Source organism: Pyrus communis, chromosome 17, assembly GCF_041283825.1.
Source record: "Pyrus communis isolate YQ-2024b chromosome 17, ASM4128382v1, whole genome shotgun sequence".
Lineage (NCBI taxonomy): Eukaryota > Viridiplantae > Streptophyta > Magnoliopsida > Rosales > Rosaceae > Pyrus > Pyrus communis.
The window spans coordinates 579,329-598,504 of NC_142581.1; the positions used below are offsets into that span (position 1 = coordinate 579,329).

Below are 19,176 nucleotides of genomic sequence, written 5' to 3' on the forward strand. Positions count from 1 at the left end.
TTAGCTCTACTCAATTATATTTAGTGTTTATTCATCAATATTTTACCTAATTGTATAAGTATAAAGTCGTTGTGCACTTACGTTGTAATACACAAATTAAATATATAGCTTTCACATATTCAAGTGTCAATCAATAATTGATCAATTTTAATGTGGTCAAATTGATTGGTATTAAAATTAGGCAGCTGACTTGTTTGTCCATAACCACAAGTGGTAATAAGTCTAACATCTTTGGTTTATATATTTGTGAATATGTTAAAAAAAATGTATATTTGTGAATAATAATGTATAAAATGAGCTTATCTAATATGATTTTTCTCTAAAAAATTGTCAGTATCTTATATTATTTGCCCCTTCCACCAACACTCTAAACTTGTTTTCAAGAACCTCTTTTCACACTAATACAGTATGATGCATGGCATCTTTTATGTTAATAAAATCAAGCGTAGTAACATTTTAAGATTCAAATAATCGACCTTACTTAGTGAGATAAGGTTTTATTATTCTATTACCTACATGAACTGATTATTCATATGCAACAACTATAAAAGAACATCAGTTGGAATCATTGATCGATGAATATGTTATCATAATCATTTTTGTATTTGTCTGCCTAACAAACCAACTAATCATCGCATTCAGTGCAGATTGAGTATGATCGTGATCACGTCATTGACTAATAGCTTTAATTGTTAATGTGTGAAATCTTGAGGCTGAGCTGCCCCTAGCCTCTGGTTCCCGACGCCGGTCGTACACTAAGCAAGTTCATTTCTTATTCGTCGTCTTAGGCAATCGCTATGGACAACAAATTTTGGAAGAATAAAAGCAAGAAGAGTAGCAGTAGAACACTCACGAGTACATGTATTATTGATCATACATATCTGAATAACAAGCTTACCTCTTAGAGCAAGTCCACCTCTAAAAAAAAATGCACCAGCACCTAGCCTATTTAATCCACTCAATGAACAGTAATAGATCTCAATGAACAGTAATAGGCCAAATGCATCTCCATTTCTAACAAAAAATAGCATAGTCAATTTTATTAAAATATTATTATTTTTTGTTATAAAATAATAAAATAATAATTTTATTTTTAATTTCTGACTTTATAAAAAAATATTATTAATTATTGATATTTTTATAAAATATTATTATAAATTACACCCACACACACCTATACACACAAAAACACCATCGTCGCCGTCCCAAATATGCTCCCCATTTTTCTGAAACCCCATCCTCTAGGTTGTGGGAAGAACTGGTGCTGAAATTGACAACATGGATGGCCGGCTGACGTCAGATGGCCTGGCATGTGGGTCTGTCGATTCTGGGCCGGTCTCCTGCTTGGCTTGGGCTGGGTGCCAACCTATTAGGTTGGGGTGGAGTGATTTGGCTGGGGGCCGACCTGTTTTGGGTGCTAGGTGCCGGGCAATCCACTTCCGATAGACTTGCTCTTAGGGATGACATATTGAATTAACATTGCATTAATCATGCCTCATTACGCAAGTACTACATGAAAAAGAAGCCTGGATTTAAACAATCTGCAAACTGCAAGGATGAAGAAAATCGTTGCACTCGAAACTATGGGAACGGAAGTGGAAAGTTGCAAAGACTGGTGGACTGAAAACATGTTTTATTCTGTAAAGGAAAAATTCAAACCTAAAGCCATACACCAAAATGGTGCTGGTTTTGTTGGCCATTCATGGCAACAAAACGCCGAGTCACTCTGACTCATCGACTGAAGTAAAATGTGGGGTGGCAATTAGGTACAACGCATTCTTTCTCTTACAGCTCATTCCAAAGATCTCCGTCATATCCAGTTCGTTTGGATTCATCCCATTCGCCAGTTTCCAATCGAATCGGTAGAGCAATTCAGCAAGAGCAAGTTCAACCATGGTAACACCAAACGACATGCCTGGACACATTCTTCTGCCGGCCCCAAACGGGGTGAACTCAAAGTCAAAACCCTTAAAGTCAACAGAAGAATCCTGAAACCTCTCTGGCTTAAAACACTCAGCATCTGCCCCCCATATCTCTGGGTCTCTTCCCATTGCCCATAGATTAATAATTACTTTTGATTTAACTGGTAATTCGAACCCGCCAATTTGAACCGTGTCCCTTGCTTCTCTTGGGAGCAAAGGGGCTGGAGAGTGTAACCTCAGAGTTTCTTTCACCACCAATTTCAAGTAGTCCATTTTTTGAACATCTCTTTCTTCAATAACTTTGCTTTTCTTTCCTTCAAATTGGAGGACTAACTGTCTCACTTCAGCTTGAGCCCTCTTCATGACTCTTGGGTTTCTCATCAACTCTGACATTACCCATTCTAAGGTAGTAGCTGAAGTCTCGCTTCCTGCACCGAAGATGTCCTGCACATAACAAATTTTTTTTTACTGAGTTAGACCGTAAGGACGACATTGGTGTGTGGAGCAAAATGCGTAGCATGACAATAATTCATTTTCAATGTGCGGGACCAAAATCATGAGTTTCAAAAACGTAAGCAACCATTTGTGATAAAACCCCTTCATATATTTTTATAAAGTGATGAGTGATGTCTGCAGTACAACAAAGCAAGCCTACATTACTCACTAGAATGATATCTTTGATTTGATTGGTTGTCAAGCTGAACTCCGCCTTATTGGACTCCTTAAGTTTTAGAAAGACGTCAACAAAATTTCCCTCCTCCCCCTCCTCCTCCTCTGCTTTGTCATTGCCTGCTGTAGTACTAGTATTACTGATCTTCAAGTCCTTTTTGGATCGTTTGATCTTATGATCGTTGATGATATTTTCGAGAATCGTACCGAGCTTGCTTTTTACATCTTTCATAGCAGCGATCGACCCAGTAATGAACCCAAGAAAACTGAGTGAAGGAAACAAATCAGGAAGATCAAACCCACTAGCAAGTTTGGATGATTCGTCTAGTAGCGAAAGGAACTCCTTTTGGTCTTTGCATTTTTTCCCAAATGCCGCCTTTGACACTACGTCATTTACGAAGCTGCAGCACCTGTCACTAAAATTGATGGCAAGTCCCTTGTGAGACATTGAGCCAATGGACTCCATAAGATTCCGAACCTCTTCTTCTCTTACGGATCTGAAAGACTGCACATGTTTGGCGCTTAGTAGCTCGAAAATGCAAATCTTTCTCAGCGATCTCCATAAATCTCCATAAGGAGCAAAGATAATACCTCCTTGACCAAAAGACATAACCTCTGCCGCCAAAACAATAGGCCTCTGCGCAAATGCAAGCTCATGTGTCTTCAACACCTCCCGGGCAGCTTTGGCAGATGAAATAATCACGGCCTCTAATTGACCCAGTTTAAGGTGCATGATGGGTCCATGTTTCTTGGCCAAGTCTCTCAATGTGTGGTGTGGCAGTGGACCGACCATTTGATGCAAGTTTCCAATAATCGGCAGCTTCCATGGCCCTGGGGGTAACTTCAGGCCTCTGGCTCTGGATCGCTTCCAAAATATCACCAGGATGCAGAGAAGGAGAGAAGTGAAAAAAGAAAAATAGGGCGTTTCGACAATTAGAAACATAATTTGATTCAGATAAGCTGTGATCACTTTCATCATAAGACTTTGGGGTATTTACTTGCAAATCAAAGCTCTTAAATTTGGATCGATATAATGAAAGTGCTAAGATCTTCTCTACTTAAATACTTTTTTTTATTGGAACATAAAAATAAAAATAATCATGCGGAGTGCAACTGTGGAACAACAAAATAAAATAAATGCATTTGGAGTGCGATGTGCAAAGCAAGTTCATAAAATATTCCACAATAATGCAGGATACATTTTTCAAACAAGATGCATGTATTCTAGCAGGATGCTTAAATTATCAATATGAAACTAGTCCCAATTTTGGATGAGATACAAATTCTAGAACCCCCTCCCCAACTAATATATATATATATTTTTTTTGAGTGAGATTGTAACATCGCTACTCTCTTTTACTCTATTCAAATATATTAAAGTATTTAGGGATAAATTATAGGCCTAGTGGTTGGAAATGAATTCTTGGTTCATATTACGCTCGGCACGTTCTGGGATCAATTATGGTGTTAGTGAATCACACGATAGTGGTTAGGGGGATGTTGAAATGTCTCTATGAGCCTTTCCGATTCCCGAATGGGCAGATTGCCATGACGAAGCCACCAACTGATCCCCTTTAAAAAAAAAAAAAACCATATTAAATTGTTTTATTCATCAATATTTTACCTAAAGTACCATTATACAGTCTTTCTTCACTTACGTTGTAACACACAAATTAAATATATATCTTGCACATATTCAAGTGTCACCCAATTATATATTGATCAATTTTAATGTGATCAATTGATTGGTATTCAAATTTGGTAATAAGTCTAACATTCTTTTGTTAATATAGTTTAGTAAGAATAATAAATATATAATTTTAGAGTTGGTTTTGACTTTGCTAATAATAATGTACAAATGGAGCTTACATGATATTTTTCCTAAAAAATTGTCAGTATAAGCATATTTATAGATTACATGTGCCTATCATAAAAATAAAAAAAAGAGACAAGATTTCTTTCTTTTCTTTGTGGGCCTTTCATGTTGATTAAGTGGAGGTTTAAATTTGAACTGAGGTTTTTTTTTAGAAACGCTTTTAAAATGAATGAACACGTTTTTAGAGAAATGTTTTTGGGTTCTAAAAACAATTCAAGTGTTTTTCCACATTTTACTAAGGATTGATTTCAAAAACATTGTCATCAAAAGCTCTTTCAATCATTTTAAAAGTAATTCCAAACGAATTTCTAACTGTCACATGTAGTTTCATTCAATTATCTACATAAAATGACTATTCATATGCAAGAACTAGAAAAAACATCGGTTTGAATCATGATCAATGAATATGATGTTGGGGAAAAGATAGGGAAATTCAAAGATTCACTTACCAATCAAGTGGAGTCGGAGTAGGTAGGTGCCATGGGCCCGCTGTAATGCTAAATGCTATAGTGACCGCCATCACCAGACCTGAGACAATTGTCGTCGACAAACAATCTGCATTTGGGCATAGCTGCTCAGTATTTGGCTTTGGGTAGGTACATCATACATACTCTATAACGCTAACCGTCATAGCCCCATGTACTATGATGTTGGAGTTTGCAGAAGCTTGTGACATAACAGATGCAGAACCGAGTTACAAGAACGAGCTAGGTGAGCAAAGAAAGGCCAACAGAAAGGTGTTGGAGCTAACAATACCATAATTCCCGGTTGCAAATTGCAAGAGAGTACATCTAAAGGATTCTCAACATACCAAGTAGAAAAATTAGTTACAATTAAGAGTAGAAGTCGACTCGCAACTAATCAACACAGATTCTGATTTAGAAAATTCAGTTTATGAGTTCATGCAAAGCTACCTGCAATTCTTGACCTATATGTATCTGGAGTACACCATCAAAGCTACTTGCAACCCTTAACCTACCTTACACTGCGATTAATGAACTTTTCCGATCATTTGATTGCTTAAGTTGCATTGATTAGTGATTCTCTAACATTGTTTAGGTCATTAACTAATATATGATCAGAAATTAGCATCAGATTAACCATTCTTTGATATGTGACTCGAAGTAGCACCATTGGTTTATCAAATTCAGCATGAGTGTCAAATGCCAATGCATGAATGAGACCATCACTGCATATGGTCTAATATCCTAATGGATAGAGTACTGGATTTCTACTCTTGTTGTGCGTTCATGTTCGAAATTCTCTCATTCCTTGAATTATTGCAATAGTTTCAAACTCTCCCCTATTCTTACCATCAGCAAAGCTATTTCCAATTCTTAATTTATCTAATCGCACCTCTTTATATACATATACATATCTATATATATATATATATATATATGTATGCATAATACCTCGTACCTTGGTGCCACGCTGTCGTTCATGAAGTCAGCCTCAGCGGCCCGGTCATTGGAAATCTCGACGGCGAGCCTTGCTAGCATTCCTAGCTCCTTTCTTGCTTGCAATTAGAATTGTCAAGGAAATGTCTGTGGCGAACCCAAATCCCCATGGAAGAAGGATGACGATGAGCTTGAGACTGATGAAGCTCATAGAGAGATGCCACCGCCATCATAAACAAAACAATAGAAATATGTATGAATTTGGGAAATTCAAATTCTTGCTTCCCCTTATATTGGGCCTTGAGTTTTCTAAACTAGTCTATTGGGCCATTGGGCTTCCTTTTTCCGGGTTTATATTTAAATAATTGATTTGAAGACCATTTTTTTTCTTTTTCTAATAACTCTTCAACTGATAATTATTAAGAGTAATATTAGGTTGACTAATTTTATAAATTATATGACGAATCATTAATAGAAAATAATCACGTTAATCAACACTTAAATACTAATTCAATCATCAACAACCACGTCATCTAATTTACAAAATATGATTTAAAGAGATAGTCTCTCTAGCATTACCCAATTATTAATTAACCACTCTAATAAAAGAGGTAAATTTGAGTAGAGATGTCTCACTGTAAACTTGAGCATGTTCGTTTGTAACAGTGTTTAATCACTCACTTGATTAGGTTGTCCTAATCAAGTGTTTCTTCGTATCAAATTCAGTTTAGAAAACTTAAAGACACAAGTTTTCATATTACGCAAGTGGAGATATAATGTCTCATATTAGTTAAAATCAAACAAGACCTGACTGTTTAACAGTTGATTGAGTTTATACTATTCGAGAGTGAAACCAATCCAAATTGTCAGACCAGCGCTTATTGATGAATATTTATTCATATATATTATGAATAACAAGTCCAAATTCAGCACATATTTTGAATAATTAAAATATTATCTATTGGATTCCCATAATCTTTAAACTATTTTTAATGGAGTACTTAAGTTTAACGTGATCATTTTTCTATTTGTTTGACTAATTAACCGAACAATTAGCAGATTTAGTCAAGATTTGAGTACGATCGTGATCGCATCATCGACCGATAGCTTTAACATTGTTAATGTGTAAAATCTTGAGGCCGAGCCGACTTTGGCCAATGGTTCCTGGCGCCGACACCGATCGTACTCAAACCAAATGTATGTCTTATTCATCGTCTCGGGCAATCGCTATGGACAACAAATTTTAGAAGAAGAAGAGTAGCAATAGAGTAGTAATATGGAGGGGGATTTTGGAACTTCCGACAAATTGAATATTAGAAAGACATCTTGGTCTCAGTAGTTTGGGAAAAAATTCCTTTCCCAAACTTAGCCCAAGGCTCTGAAAAGTGAGCAATATAGCCAATAAAAAGATGGTGTGTCATCAACGTACGAAGTAGCATGCACTAAAAGAACATATACAAGTACATATATCTGTACATATCTGAATAACAAGTTTACATCTTAGGAATGACAAACAATAACAAAGTTTTATCTTACTATGTCCTAGAGCCGACACCACTCAACACTGCATTAATCATGCCTTATTATGCAATTACTAAATGAAAAGAAGCATTAGATTCAAACAATCTGCAAACTGCAGGAATGAAAATCGTTGCAATTGAAAATATAGGAAGAGAGTAGAACCTTGTGGAGACTGATGGGACTGAAAACATGTTTTAGCTTGTCAATGGTGTTGGTTTTGTTGGCCATTAATGGCAACAAAACGTCAAGTCACTCTGACTCATCGACTGAAGTAAAATGTGGGGTGGCAATTAGGTACAACGTATTCTCTCTCTTACAGACCCCTCCAAAGCTCTCCGTCATGTCAAGTTCGTCTGGATTCATCCCATTCGCTAGTTTCCAATCGAAGCAGTAGAGCAATTCAGCAAGAGCAAGTTCAACCATGGTAACACCAAATGACATACCTGGACACATTCTTCTGCCGGCCCCAAACGGAGTGAACTCAAAGTCAAAACCCTTAAAGTCAACAGAAGAACCATGAAATCTCTCTGGCTTAAAACACTCAGCATCTGCCCCCCATATATCTGGGTCTCTTCCTATTGCCCATGCATTAATAATTACTTTTGATTTAACTTGTACTTCGAATCCGCCAATTTGAACCGTGTCCCTTGCTTCTCTTGGGAGCAAAGGGGCTGGAGAGTGTAACCTCAGAGTTTCTTTTACCACCGATTTCAAGTAGTCCATTTTTTGAACATCTCTTTCTTCAATAACTTTGTTTTTCTTTCCTTCCGATTGGAGGACTAACTGTCTCACTTCAACTTGAGCCCTCCTCATGAGTCTTGGGCTTCTCATCAACTCTGACATTGCCCATTCTAAGGTAGTAGCTGAAGTCTCGCTTCCTGCAGAGAACATGTCCTGCACATAACAATTTTTTCTTTTCACTAAGTTAGACCGTAAGAATGACATTGATGTGTGGGACAAAATGTGCAGCATGATAATAATTGATTTTCAATTTACGAAACCAAAATCATGAGTTTCGAAAACATGAGCAACCATTTGTGATAGAACCCTTTTGTATGTTTTTTATAAAATGATGAGTGACGACGAAGATAAAATGTCTGCAGTACAACAAAGTAAGCCTACATTACTCACCATAATCATATCTTTGATATGATTAGTTGTGAAATTGAACTCCACCTTGTTGGACTCTTTAAGTTTTAGAAGTACGTCAACAAAATTTTCCTCCTCCTCCAGCGCTTTGTCATTGCTTTTGATTTTATGATCGTTGATGATACGTTCGAGAATCGTGTTGAGCTTGCTTTGTATGTCTTTGAGAGCAGGGATCGACCCAGTAATGAAAACAAGAAAACTGAGTGAAGGAAACAAATCAGGAATATCAAACCCACTAGCAAGTTTGTTTACTTCGTCTAGTAGCGAAAGGAACTCCTTTTGGTCTTTGCATTTTTTCCCAAATGCTGCCTTCGACACTACGCCACTCGTGAAGCTGCAGCACTGTCCCTAAAATTGATGGCAAGCCCCTCGTGAGACATTGAGCCAATGGACTCAATAAGATTCCATACCTCTTCTTCTCTTACGGATCTGAAAGACTGCACACGTGTCGCGCTCAGTAGCTCGAAAACACAAATCTTTCTCAGTGATCTCCATAAATCTCCATAAGGAGCAAAGATAGAACTTGATTGACCAAAAGATATAACCTCTGCAGCCCAAACCTTAGGCCTCTGCGCAAATGTAAGCTCATGTGTCTTCAAGACCTCCCGGGCACCTTTGGCAGATGAAATAATCACGGCGTCTAATTGACCGAGTTTAAGGTACATGATGGGTCCATGTTTCTTGGCTAAATCTCTCAGTGTGTGGTGTGGCAGCCGACCGATCATTTGATGCAAGTTTCCAATAACAGGCAGCTTCCATGGCCCAGGGGGTGACTTTAGGCCTCCGGCTCTGGATTGCTTCCAAAAAATCACCAGGATGCAGACAAGGAGAGAAGTGAAAAAAGGAAAATAGGGCGTTTCGTCAATTAGAAACATAATTTGATCCAGATAAGCTGTGATCAATTTCATCATAAGACTATGGAGTGTAAATGTGCAAAGCAAGTTTTTAAAATATCACATAATAATGCATGAGAGATTTTCAACCAAAATGCTTAAGTTAGCCTGTACAATTTTCTATTTGTCAACGTTTCATAATGAATTTTTATGGATCCCCCTCCCCAACTAATAAACAAAACCTTTGGAGTGAGGTTGTAACAAGACCACTCGCTGTTAGCTCTACTCAATTATATTTAGTGTTTATTCATCAATATTTTACCTAATTGTATAAGTATAAAATCGTTGTCCGCTTACGTTGTAACACACAAATTAGATATATAGCTTGCACACAATCAAGTGTCAATCAATAATTGATCAATTTTAATGTGATCAAATTAATTAGGCAACTGACTTGTTTGTCCATAACCACAAGTTTAGTAATAAGTCTAACATCTTTGGTTAATATATTTGTGAATATATTCAATATATATATATATATATATATTTGTGAATAATAATGTATAAAATGAGCTTATCTAATATGATTTTTCCCTAAAAAATTGTCACTATCTGCATATTTATAGATTATTTGCCCTTCCACCAACACTCCAAACTTGTTTTCAAGAACCTTTTTTCACACTAATACAGTATGATGCATGGCATCTTTCATGTAAATAAAATTAAGCGTAGTGACGTTCTAAGATTCAAACAGTCCACTCTATTTAATGGAATAAGGCTTTATTATTGTTATTTCATTTGGATTAAGTAGTGGTTTACATTTTGAACTAGTTGTCACATGTAGTCTCATTCTATTACCTACATGAACTGACTATTCATATTCAACAACTATAAAAAAACATCGGTTGGAATCATGATCGATGAATATGTTATCATGATCATTTTTGTATTTGTCTGCCTAACAAACCAAATAATTATCGGATTCAGTGCAGATTAAGTATGATCGCGATCACATCATTGACTTAAAGTGTAATTATAAATATTTTACTTAAAACATAATTATAAAGTCTTTCTTCATGTATTGTAGCACACAAGTTAAATATATAACTTGCACATATTCAATTGCCACCCAATAATTGATTAATTTTTAATGTGATCAATTGATTGGTATTCAAATTAGGCAATTGACTTGTTTGTCCATATTCTATAACCACAAGTTTGGTAATAAGTCTTAACATTTCTTTGTCAATAAATTCTAGTAAGATTAATATATATATATATATATATATATATGTATATATTAGAGTTGGTTTTGACTTGTGAATAAAAATGTTTAAAATTAGCTTTTCTATCATTATTTTTCCCTAAAAAATTGTCAGTATCTGCATATTTATAGATTACATGTGCCAATCATAATAAAAAGAGACTCATTACCAAACTTGTGGTTGTGACATCCCACATCGTCCGGGGAAGTGATTCTTAAATGTATATTCTCATTCCTACCTAGCATAAGGCCTTTTGGGAGCTCACTGGTTTCGGGTTCCATGGGAACTCCCAAGTTAAGCGAGAAGGGGGCTAGAGCAATCCCATGATGGGTGACCCACTGAGAGATTACTCATGAGCTCCCAAAAACAAAACCGTGAGGAAATGGTAAGCCCAAAGTGGACAATATCGTGCTACGGTGGTGGAGCGGGCCCGGGAAGTGGTCCTCCCCGGGCCGGGATGTGACTGTGGTTATGTGGATTGAGTGGAGGTTTAATTATCTTTTCATTTTGGGCGTTTCATGTTGATTAAGTTGAGGTTTAAATTTTAAATTAGGGCTTGTTTGAAAGAATATTTAAAATGACAGAAAACGTTTTTAGAGAAAATATTTTTGGGTTTCCAAAACAGTTCAAGTGTTTTTCCATACTAAATATTATGTTCTATTATCTACATAAACTGACTATTAATATGCAAGAACTAGAAAAAACATCGGTTGGAATCATGATCAACGAATATGTTGTCGGGGAAACAGAAAGGGAAATTCAAAGCTTCACTTACCAATCAAGTGGAGTAGGAGTAGGTAGGTGCTATGGGTTTTGGGTTGCATCATGTATGCTGTAATGCTAAATGCTACAGCGACCGCCATGGCCAGACCTGATACAATTGATGTCGACAAACAATCTGCGTTGGACTAGGATGCTCTCTTTTCCTTTTTCTATCCTCTTTTATCTCCTTCTCTCATATTTTTTATTTTGTCATTCTTTTTCTATAAAAAAAACTAATATAATGCTTTGACAAGGATACAAATACGGGGATACGACAAGATGGGGATACATCAAATTTCTAAAAACGAGAACACGATATTTCAGGGATACGGCTATTAAAAATATGTATAAATAAATAAATAAATATATCCATACCACTACACAATAATATATTATAATATAAAAAATACAATAATATTATAATAATAATACAAAAAGTTAAAAACAGAAAAGCAAAAGCTTCATCAGATTGGAATGGACTATGGGGTAGTGGAATGGGTATTATAATATATTATTGTGGGTAGAGGTAATATTAGTTTCAAGTTTCATAAAAGTAAAAGGCTTCTTATGGCTGATTTGGTATTCCTGTGCTTTGAGAAAAAAGTTACTTCTGCCGTGTTGTAAAAATAAGCAACTGTGAAATAAAGCAGCAGAGTGTTTGGTAAACTTTTTTGTAAAAGTGCTTTTGAAAAAAAAAAAAAAAACAGTATTATAGTGTTTTGTAAATTTTTATGTAAAACAAATGTGAAAAAAAATCGGTTTTTGAAAGCTGGGTTTTGCAGCTTCTTATTTTTGGCTTTTTTCACCCAAAACTGTGGAAAAAAACTGAAGCTGAATGTTTACCAAACACAAAAACAACTCCCATCTTTTTTATACCAGCTTTTTTCGGAATCACCTTAGTACCAAACTAAGGCTTAATCAGATTAAACTTTTAGTTTCAGTTTCAAAGATGGGTTTCAGTTTCAGTTTCAATTTCAATTTCAGTTTCAGAGATGGGTTTTGTGACTTGTCCTCGGGGAATCAGATTAAGGCTTCGAATGGGTTGAATCAGTAAAGCTGAGGAGTAAGATCAGGAAAGCATCGGATTCGAAACTATTAACAAAGTGAAAACGAAAGCTCACCACTCATCAGGAGTTGCAGACAGAGACGAAGGAGACGATGGAGCAGTTGTAGACGGAGAAGATGGAGACAACGACGCAGTTGCAGACGGAGACGACGGAACAGTTGCAGATGACGGTCAATGGTATTTGTGAAAGTCTCCCAAGCAGAGTGATTTCTGAGGTTCGAGATGTAAATCCGAATTTTTTTTTTTTTCTGATTATCATTCGATTTTAGAGTGATTTAAGTTAGCTAAGTTCAATCAATCATGATTCTGTGTAGATTTATTATGATTATTTTTTATTTTTTTTCTTCTGATTATCCTCTTATTTTAGTTTCAAACGTATCCGAAAAGTAGGATACTCGTACCTGGATAATACAATACGCGTATCTCATCAATTCTAAACGTATCCCTTCACTCCAATATGTATCGGGCACGTATCCACGCATATCCTCCCTGTATTTGTATCCTCAACGTGTCAGATATGGAATACGGTGGCTTTCTCCCATGTCCATCGTATATAAAATGTTGACGTGGATTAATTGTGACTATTTAAATAGGAGGGGAGAAAAAAAAAGAGGGAAGAGAATCCATCTCCATCTGCATTTGGGGGACATAGCTGCTCAGTACTTGGCTTTGGGTAGGTACATCATACATACTTTATAATGCTAATAGGCACAGCACCATGTACTATGATGTTGAAGTTTGCAGAAGCTTGTGACATAACTGATGCAGAACCGAGTTACAAGAACGAGTGAGATGAGCTAAGAAAAGACAACAGAAAGGTGTTGGAGATAACCAAGTAGAAAATGGTTACACAAATGAGAGTCGAGAATGGTCGACTCGCAACTAAATTAACACAGAATTCTGAATTAGAAAATTCAGTTTATGAGTGTGTGAATGAAAGAGACCATCATCGAAGCTACTTGCAATTCTTGATTTATGTATAAATATATAGGTAAATTGTCAATTTAGTCTTTGAATTATTACCTGAATGAAAATTAGGTCCTTAAATTATTTTTTTTCAGAAAAATCAATCATTGAATTATAAAAATCTGTCAATTACATCCGTAATATTAGATTCGAAATTACTAATTTTAATTTTCCGTTAATTTAAGTCAGGAGTTACTTGCATGTGATACATATTAGAGGGTAGATTGGTAATTTTCCATAAAGAAATAGTGTATCAAGTTAACTTTGGAGGGTAAATTAGACATTAGATTTGCAACCTATATCTAATGTTCAGGGTTTATAGGCGACAAAATGACATCTATGCTCTAAAATGTGTTAAGTGACTTAAGTTGATGAAAAACTGGATAAAATAACTTTGAATATAATAGTAATGATGAAATTAGCAATTTTTAATGAATTTAAGGACTTATTTTACTTAAAAAATAATTCAGGGTTCAAATTTAAAAGATTTAGTTGACCTTTTTTTTTCTTCTTGTTTTTAATAACTCTTAAAGTGATAATTATTAAGAGCAATGCTAGGTTGACCAATTTTTAACTAATTTTGCAAACTATGTGATGTATCACCAATAAGAAATAATCATGTTAATCAACACTTAAGTAATAATTCAATCATCAACAACCACATCATATAGTTTAAATAAATAGTCTCTCTAACCAATGGCAGATCTAAAATTCTAACATCGGGTGGTCCTAAGTAAGGTATGTTAGGCACTAGTTGGTCGGTGATACGAGCATTATACGCATACAAATTAAACCCTATTTGTGACAAATGTAGTAATGATGTAAGTAGGGATCGTTCTAACCGGGGATTAACTAGGGATGCTAAACAGTTGACTTAAATAAATAAAACTAACTTTTAAAACACTAAGACAAACTTAAAAGACTCAAAACAAGTTCAAAAGACTCCAAATACTTTAAAAACATAAAATAAGACAAATCAAATGATTAAGACTTAACAAAATAAGGGGGGGGAAGTTTGATTTGACGAAAATTGAAATAACAAAACAAGTTAATAAACTAAGCAAATTGTAAAACGAATAAACGTAAATATGAATGTGATGAAAATATGGATGATGGAATAGCCAAGGGGTTCTTCTCCACACATGTTACACTTGTAATACAAGATTGATTTTCGGTTGGTCTTTCGATAAATTATGAAACTCAATGCTCCAAGTTAATTAGGTTCGCTTAAATTAACTTTCAGATTTCCCTAGATTCATTGGATTGAATGGAATACGCATTACAACCAAATTATTCTTTAATCAAAGTCCCTAACTATGGAATACGCATGATAGAGACATTCAACAAAGATCATTAAGTCCAACGGAAATCATAAACATTGACGAGGCATTCGTTACTATGGAATACGCATGAAACTTATGCCAAGAATTCGTTTAACGCGATTCTTTATAAGCGTCATATTCATGCATGAAAATTAAGCTTGCAATCTCAATGAACATACATAAATACGTTATCAATCAAACAGTTAAACGAATTGAATCCACAACTTATGAAATTCCAACCAAAAGTAATCAATTCATATTGCAAATATAAACATAGTTTCGAATCACCCCCTAGCTAAAGGGGGTTTAGTTCCTCATAACCTTGAAATCAAAGAGACAACTAAACATTCCAACAACTCAAACTTGAATTGTATGAACGTTTAGGCACTCTTCTCTTCCATTACAAAACAAAGAAAATTGAATTTAAACTTTGAAATCAAAGAAACACCTAAACATTCCAACAACTCAAACTTGAATTGTATGAACGTTTAGGCACTCTTCTTCTTCGTTATTATGGCACAAGGTCTAAGGGATGTTGTTGGTGTGTTGAATGGATTGGGGAATTATGGAAATGGATGAGGAAAGATAGAAAATGGAAAGAAACCCACGGCAAGGCTTGGAATTTCAGGATGTAAAGATGGTGTGTGTTTGTGTTGTGGTGTGAGAAATGGAGAGATATGTAATGGGGAGTGAATGAGAATGAATTGAGGTGTGTTTATGAATGAGAATGCAAGGGTTTTTATAGGAGGAATGGAGGTGTGAATTAGTATTTGTTTAAGCATGCATGTGGATGGTTAATGATGAAAAACAACAAGGGAAGCATGTGAAAATGGAATTGCATGTGAAAGCCACGGCAAGAATGCTTTCTTGCTGAAAAATGCATGTGAATGCATGGCTTTTGCATGTGAAAGCCACGGCAATGATGTTTCCTTGCTGAAAAATGCATGTGAATGCATGGCTTTTGCATGTGAAAGCCACGGCAATGATGTTTCCTTGCTGAAAATTCATGTGAATGCATGGCTTTTGCATGTGAAAGCCACGGCAATGAGAGGTTGTGCATGTGGTTGTAATGTTTGTTGGTTAAAGATGCATGTGGATGTATTATACAATGGGAAAGTATGTGTTTGAATTAAAGGATGCAAAGTGAATGAATCATGAATCATTGTGGATGAAAGGTGGAAGTGCATGTGTTGATGACTAGGTTAGTGGGTGGAAATCTGAAAATGGCATATAGGAAATGGGAACCCACGGCAATGAAGTTGTTTTGTGTTGTGAATTATGATGAATGCATGTGAGTTAAAGAGGGAGAATGTGGTGAAATGATGAAGTAGGAAGGTGGAAATGCATGTGAGATGTTTGGAAAGGAATAAAGAATGAATGGTGGAAATGTGAGTGAATGATATGTTAAGTGATAAGTGAATGATATGTGGTGAGTGATAAGTGAATGGTTTGATAAGTGATAAATGAACTAGTTTAAAGGGCTAGGGTTTAAGTACATAGAATGGGCCTAAAATAGGTTGGTTTGTATGGCATAATGTGTTATGTGATTGGGCTAGGGCCATTGTTTTGTGTCTTCAAGTGCATACAAGGCCTTCAAATTCGTCCATCCTCTTGGCACCATGGATAAGCTATCCAATCCATGCCCAAAAATGCTCCAAATGGCCTCAAAATGCACTTTCTTGCTCCCTAGGCCCTTAGAACCTGAAAACACACAAAAGAAGCATAAAGGACTAAAATAACGAGAGAAACATAACGTAAATGCACGAGAACAAGCCATTTAAGTCGCATGAATATGCTCCTATCAAATACCCCCACACTTAGCTTTTGCTAGTCCTCGAGCAAAACAGAATAAAAACAAATAAACAAAACGACACTAAACACGTAAAACACAACCTAAACCTTCCAACAAACGTCTCAGGGATTTCCAAAGCACATGACAAGTTAAAATTCATTATTCCCACAGATTTTAGCCATCTTCACACTTGAGTACATTCTTAATCATAGTAACCACATACTAGTTCACAATTAAGCATTTAAAACCATGATTTGAATGTAGTAACATGCCTTAGAGAATTTGCTCAAATCCTTACAAGATATGCACTCGTTTTTCACACAGATTTTCTGACTACACACCCTACACTAGTTATATGTGAGAAGATTGATGTAAATATGAATTCTAACACTCACATATGTTATATCAAAGAAAGCATTTTCTGGAATGTATATGAATATGATCTCATGAAAGGAATGCTACTAATTAGATGTGAGAACCAGGGACACCATAAGCTCATACCAAATTCAAACTCCACAAATTGAACACATAACATCAAGATAGAAGTTGAGGGTTGTAACGGGGCTAAGGGTAATGGTTTAACAAAGAAAGGTAAAGTAAAACAAAGGTTCTTAAAGTAATAGGAAGCGAAGTATTGAATTAGGCACTTAGAATTCCCTTTAGAACGCAGAAGTCAACTTTGAACACCCAAGGGGAAGTCACACAAAACATAGGGCCATATTCAAACTTTTTGGGCCCTTTCTTCAACAATCACACTTGTGAGTCCATTCTCACTTATTTTCACTCTTTTTCTTTCTTTTCTTCTTCTTTTTCTCACTTTTTTTTTTTTTTTTTTTTTTTTTTTTTTTTTTTTCTTTTTCCCGTGCCTCCTTTAAGACTTAGGCACATACATACACACAAAAATCCCTTCCCCCACACTTATTTTCTGCAACATATTAATCAAAAGGAATTCATTTAAGTCATGCTCCCTATACTTCAAGAACAAGGGTATAGGAAAGTCCTACTCTAGGCTAGGTAAGGGGTGATGTGGTTAGCAAAGAAAATAGGCTAAACGAGGCTCAATGGGGTTAAAACTAATATATACGAAATATGGGTAGTAAGGCTATTTGGTTCTGGTGGCAACTACACAACTTCATCTTGATATATATTATGCAATTCAATGTCATGCTTTGAATGAAACGGATATAAGTTCTAGCATTTGGAACTATATGATGAAACGCCTTCTAAGTAGTAACCAAGCAAAGAATAATGAGATCATGCAATGACTTTAGAAAACAAGAAATCACAGATTATACTCTCCAAAGAACGTTATAGGCTCAAGTCTCTCAGGGTTGTAGCGTTTATTTGAGTTCCTTCCTTCAAGCATGTTACAAAAACGAATTTTTCTTTTATGATTGCATGTGAAGTCATACATTATAACCATAACCAAGCATATACCAAGAGTAAATCAAACTTTTCTCCATGTTAATAACTCTCTTTAACAGTCATGCAATTACAAACCAAATCCTTATCATTGTGTTGGAAGGTACCCTAAGACACAAAAACAACTCAAAACACTCTTTTTAGGCTTTTCAAAAAAAAGTTTTTCAAATTTTTATGTGATTTTCGGAGTTATAAAACAAAACACGCTAAAACAGTTTAAAAACACCTTAAAAATATTTAAAACAACAAGGAACAACACTTGAAGTTATGGGTGATAAAATTCAACGAATTTGCATCAACATACTTAGTTACCCCCCCACACTTAAATCAAACATTGTCCTCAATGTTTTAAGCATAGATTCACACAAAGCATAAGTAAATACACAAAAAGCACTTAAACATACTAAACATGGCAGAATGTAATTAACAAAGAGAAGAGTTTAGAGACGCAAATCTGGTTATAGAGTGTAAATTCCATCTTCTCCTTGATAATTGCATTGAGGCTTTATCTTGGTGAATCCACAGGCTTACTCTTGAACTGGTTTCTGCCCATCGTTGATTTTCCTTTGTGCTACTTCTTGAACTGGGCAGCAGGATGGTTCTTTTGGTCTCTGAGCTTATCCCTTTTATCTGTTTCTTTGTTCAATCTGTGCAGGAGTGGTCCCTTCTCTGGAAGTGTATCAACCGTTGAAGATGACTACTCGAGAGCAACGCTAGGTAAGCAATCAGGAATAGATTCCAGGCAGTTGGCTCCAGATCGGAAGACTGACTCCAAGTGCCGGCTGATTGCTTCTTTCACTTTGCCATACGAGTAAGAACAAGGACAAAGAAAAGGACAGGGAAAGAGCATGATATGAGATACTTTTGCTTTTGACCTTGATGATATGAGATACCTTTGCTTTTGAAGAAGCGGTGAATGAATCAGCGTATTTCAATCCGCCGTTTCCTCCTGGGTCATCTGTACTCCAGGCATCTGGTATCATCTTTGGGGAAGAAGAAAGAATTGAGTATTTCGAAAGGCTTTGCTGGGAGTGCTCCCTCAGAGGTGAGGAAGAGTTGGGCATTTTCTTCAGGTTTTACTTTGCCAAAAACAAAATGAAGGTCGACATATATAGAGATAATAGCAAGTGGTGGTACTTTTTACCCTTGTCGACAAACGTTTTGATCCCGCAAATCCGTCTTTTTGAAATAGTGGCGCCTCTTCGATCTTT

General features: G+C 35.8%; 2 protein-coding genes and 1 pseudogene across 2 annotated transcripts; all 3 read right to left on the reverse strand.

Moving 5' to 3' along the window:
* Nucleotides 1-1,613: 1,613 nt before the first annotated feature.
* Nucleotides 1,614-3,818, reverse strand: LOC137749237 (melianol synthase CYP71BQ5-like). Its single transcript, XM_068489342.2, has 2 exons — nt 2,587-3,818; nt 1,614-2,366 (listed from the first exon to the last, which is right to left on the reverse strand). Exons 1-2 carry the CDS (start codon nt 3,568-3,570, stop codon nt 1,722-1,724), a joined length of 1,629 nt encoding a protein of 542 aa, XP_068345443.2. The 5' UTR covers nt 3,571-3,818; the 3' UTR covers nt 1,614-1,721.
* A 3,464-nt stretch (nt 3,819-7,282) lies between these two features.
* LOC137709522 (melianol synthase CYP71BQ17-like) lies at nt 7,283-9,701 on the reverse strand. Its single transcript, XM_068448608.2, has 2 exons — nt 8,520-9,701; nt 7,283-8,282 (listed from the first exon to the last, which is right to left on the reverse strand). Exons 1-2 carry the CDS (start codon nt 8,526-8,528, stop codon nt 7,638-7,640), a joined length of 654 nt encoding a protein of 217 aa, XP_068304709.2. The 5' UTR covers nt 8,529-9,701; the 3' UTR covers nt 7,283-7,637.
* LOC148689185 (melianol synthase CYP71BQ4 pseudogene) lies at nt 8,855-9,445 on the reverse strand (annotated as a pseudogene).
* Nucleotides 9,702-19,176: the final 9,475 nt, after the last annotated feature.

Excerpts from the sequence above, each read along its gene's own strand:
- LOC137749237 (XM_068489342.2), bottom strand. The coding sequence starts at position 3,570 with ATGATGAAAGTGATCACAGCTTATCTGAATCAAATTATGTTTCTAATT. Across the intron at positions 2,367-2,586 it reads AAATCAAAGATATCATTCTA|GACATCTTCGGTGCAGGAAG; the intron begins GTGAGTAATGTA and ends TGTTATGTGCAG.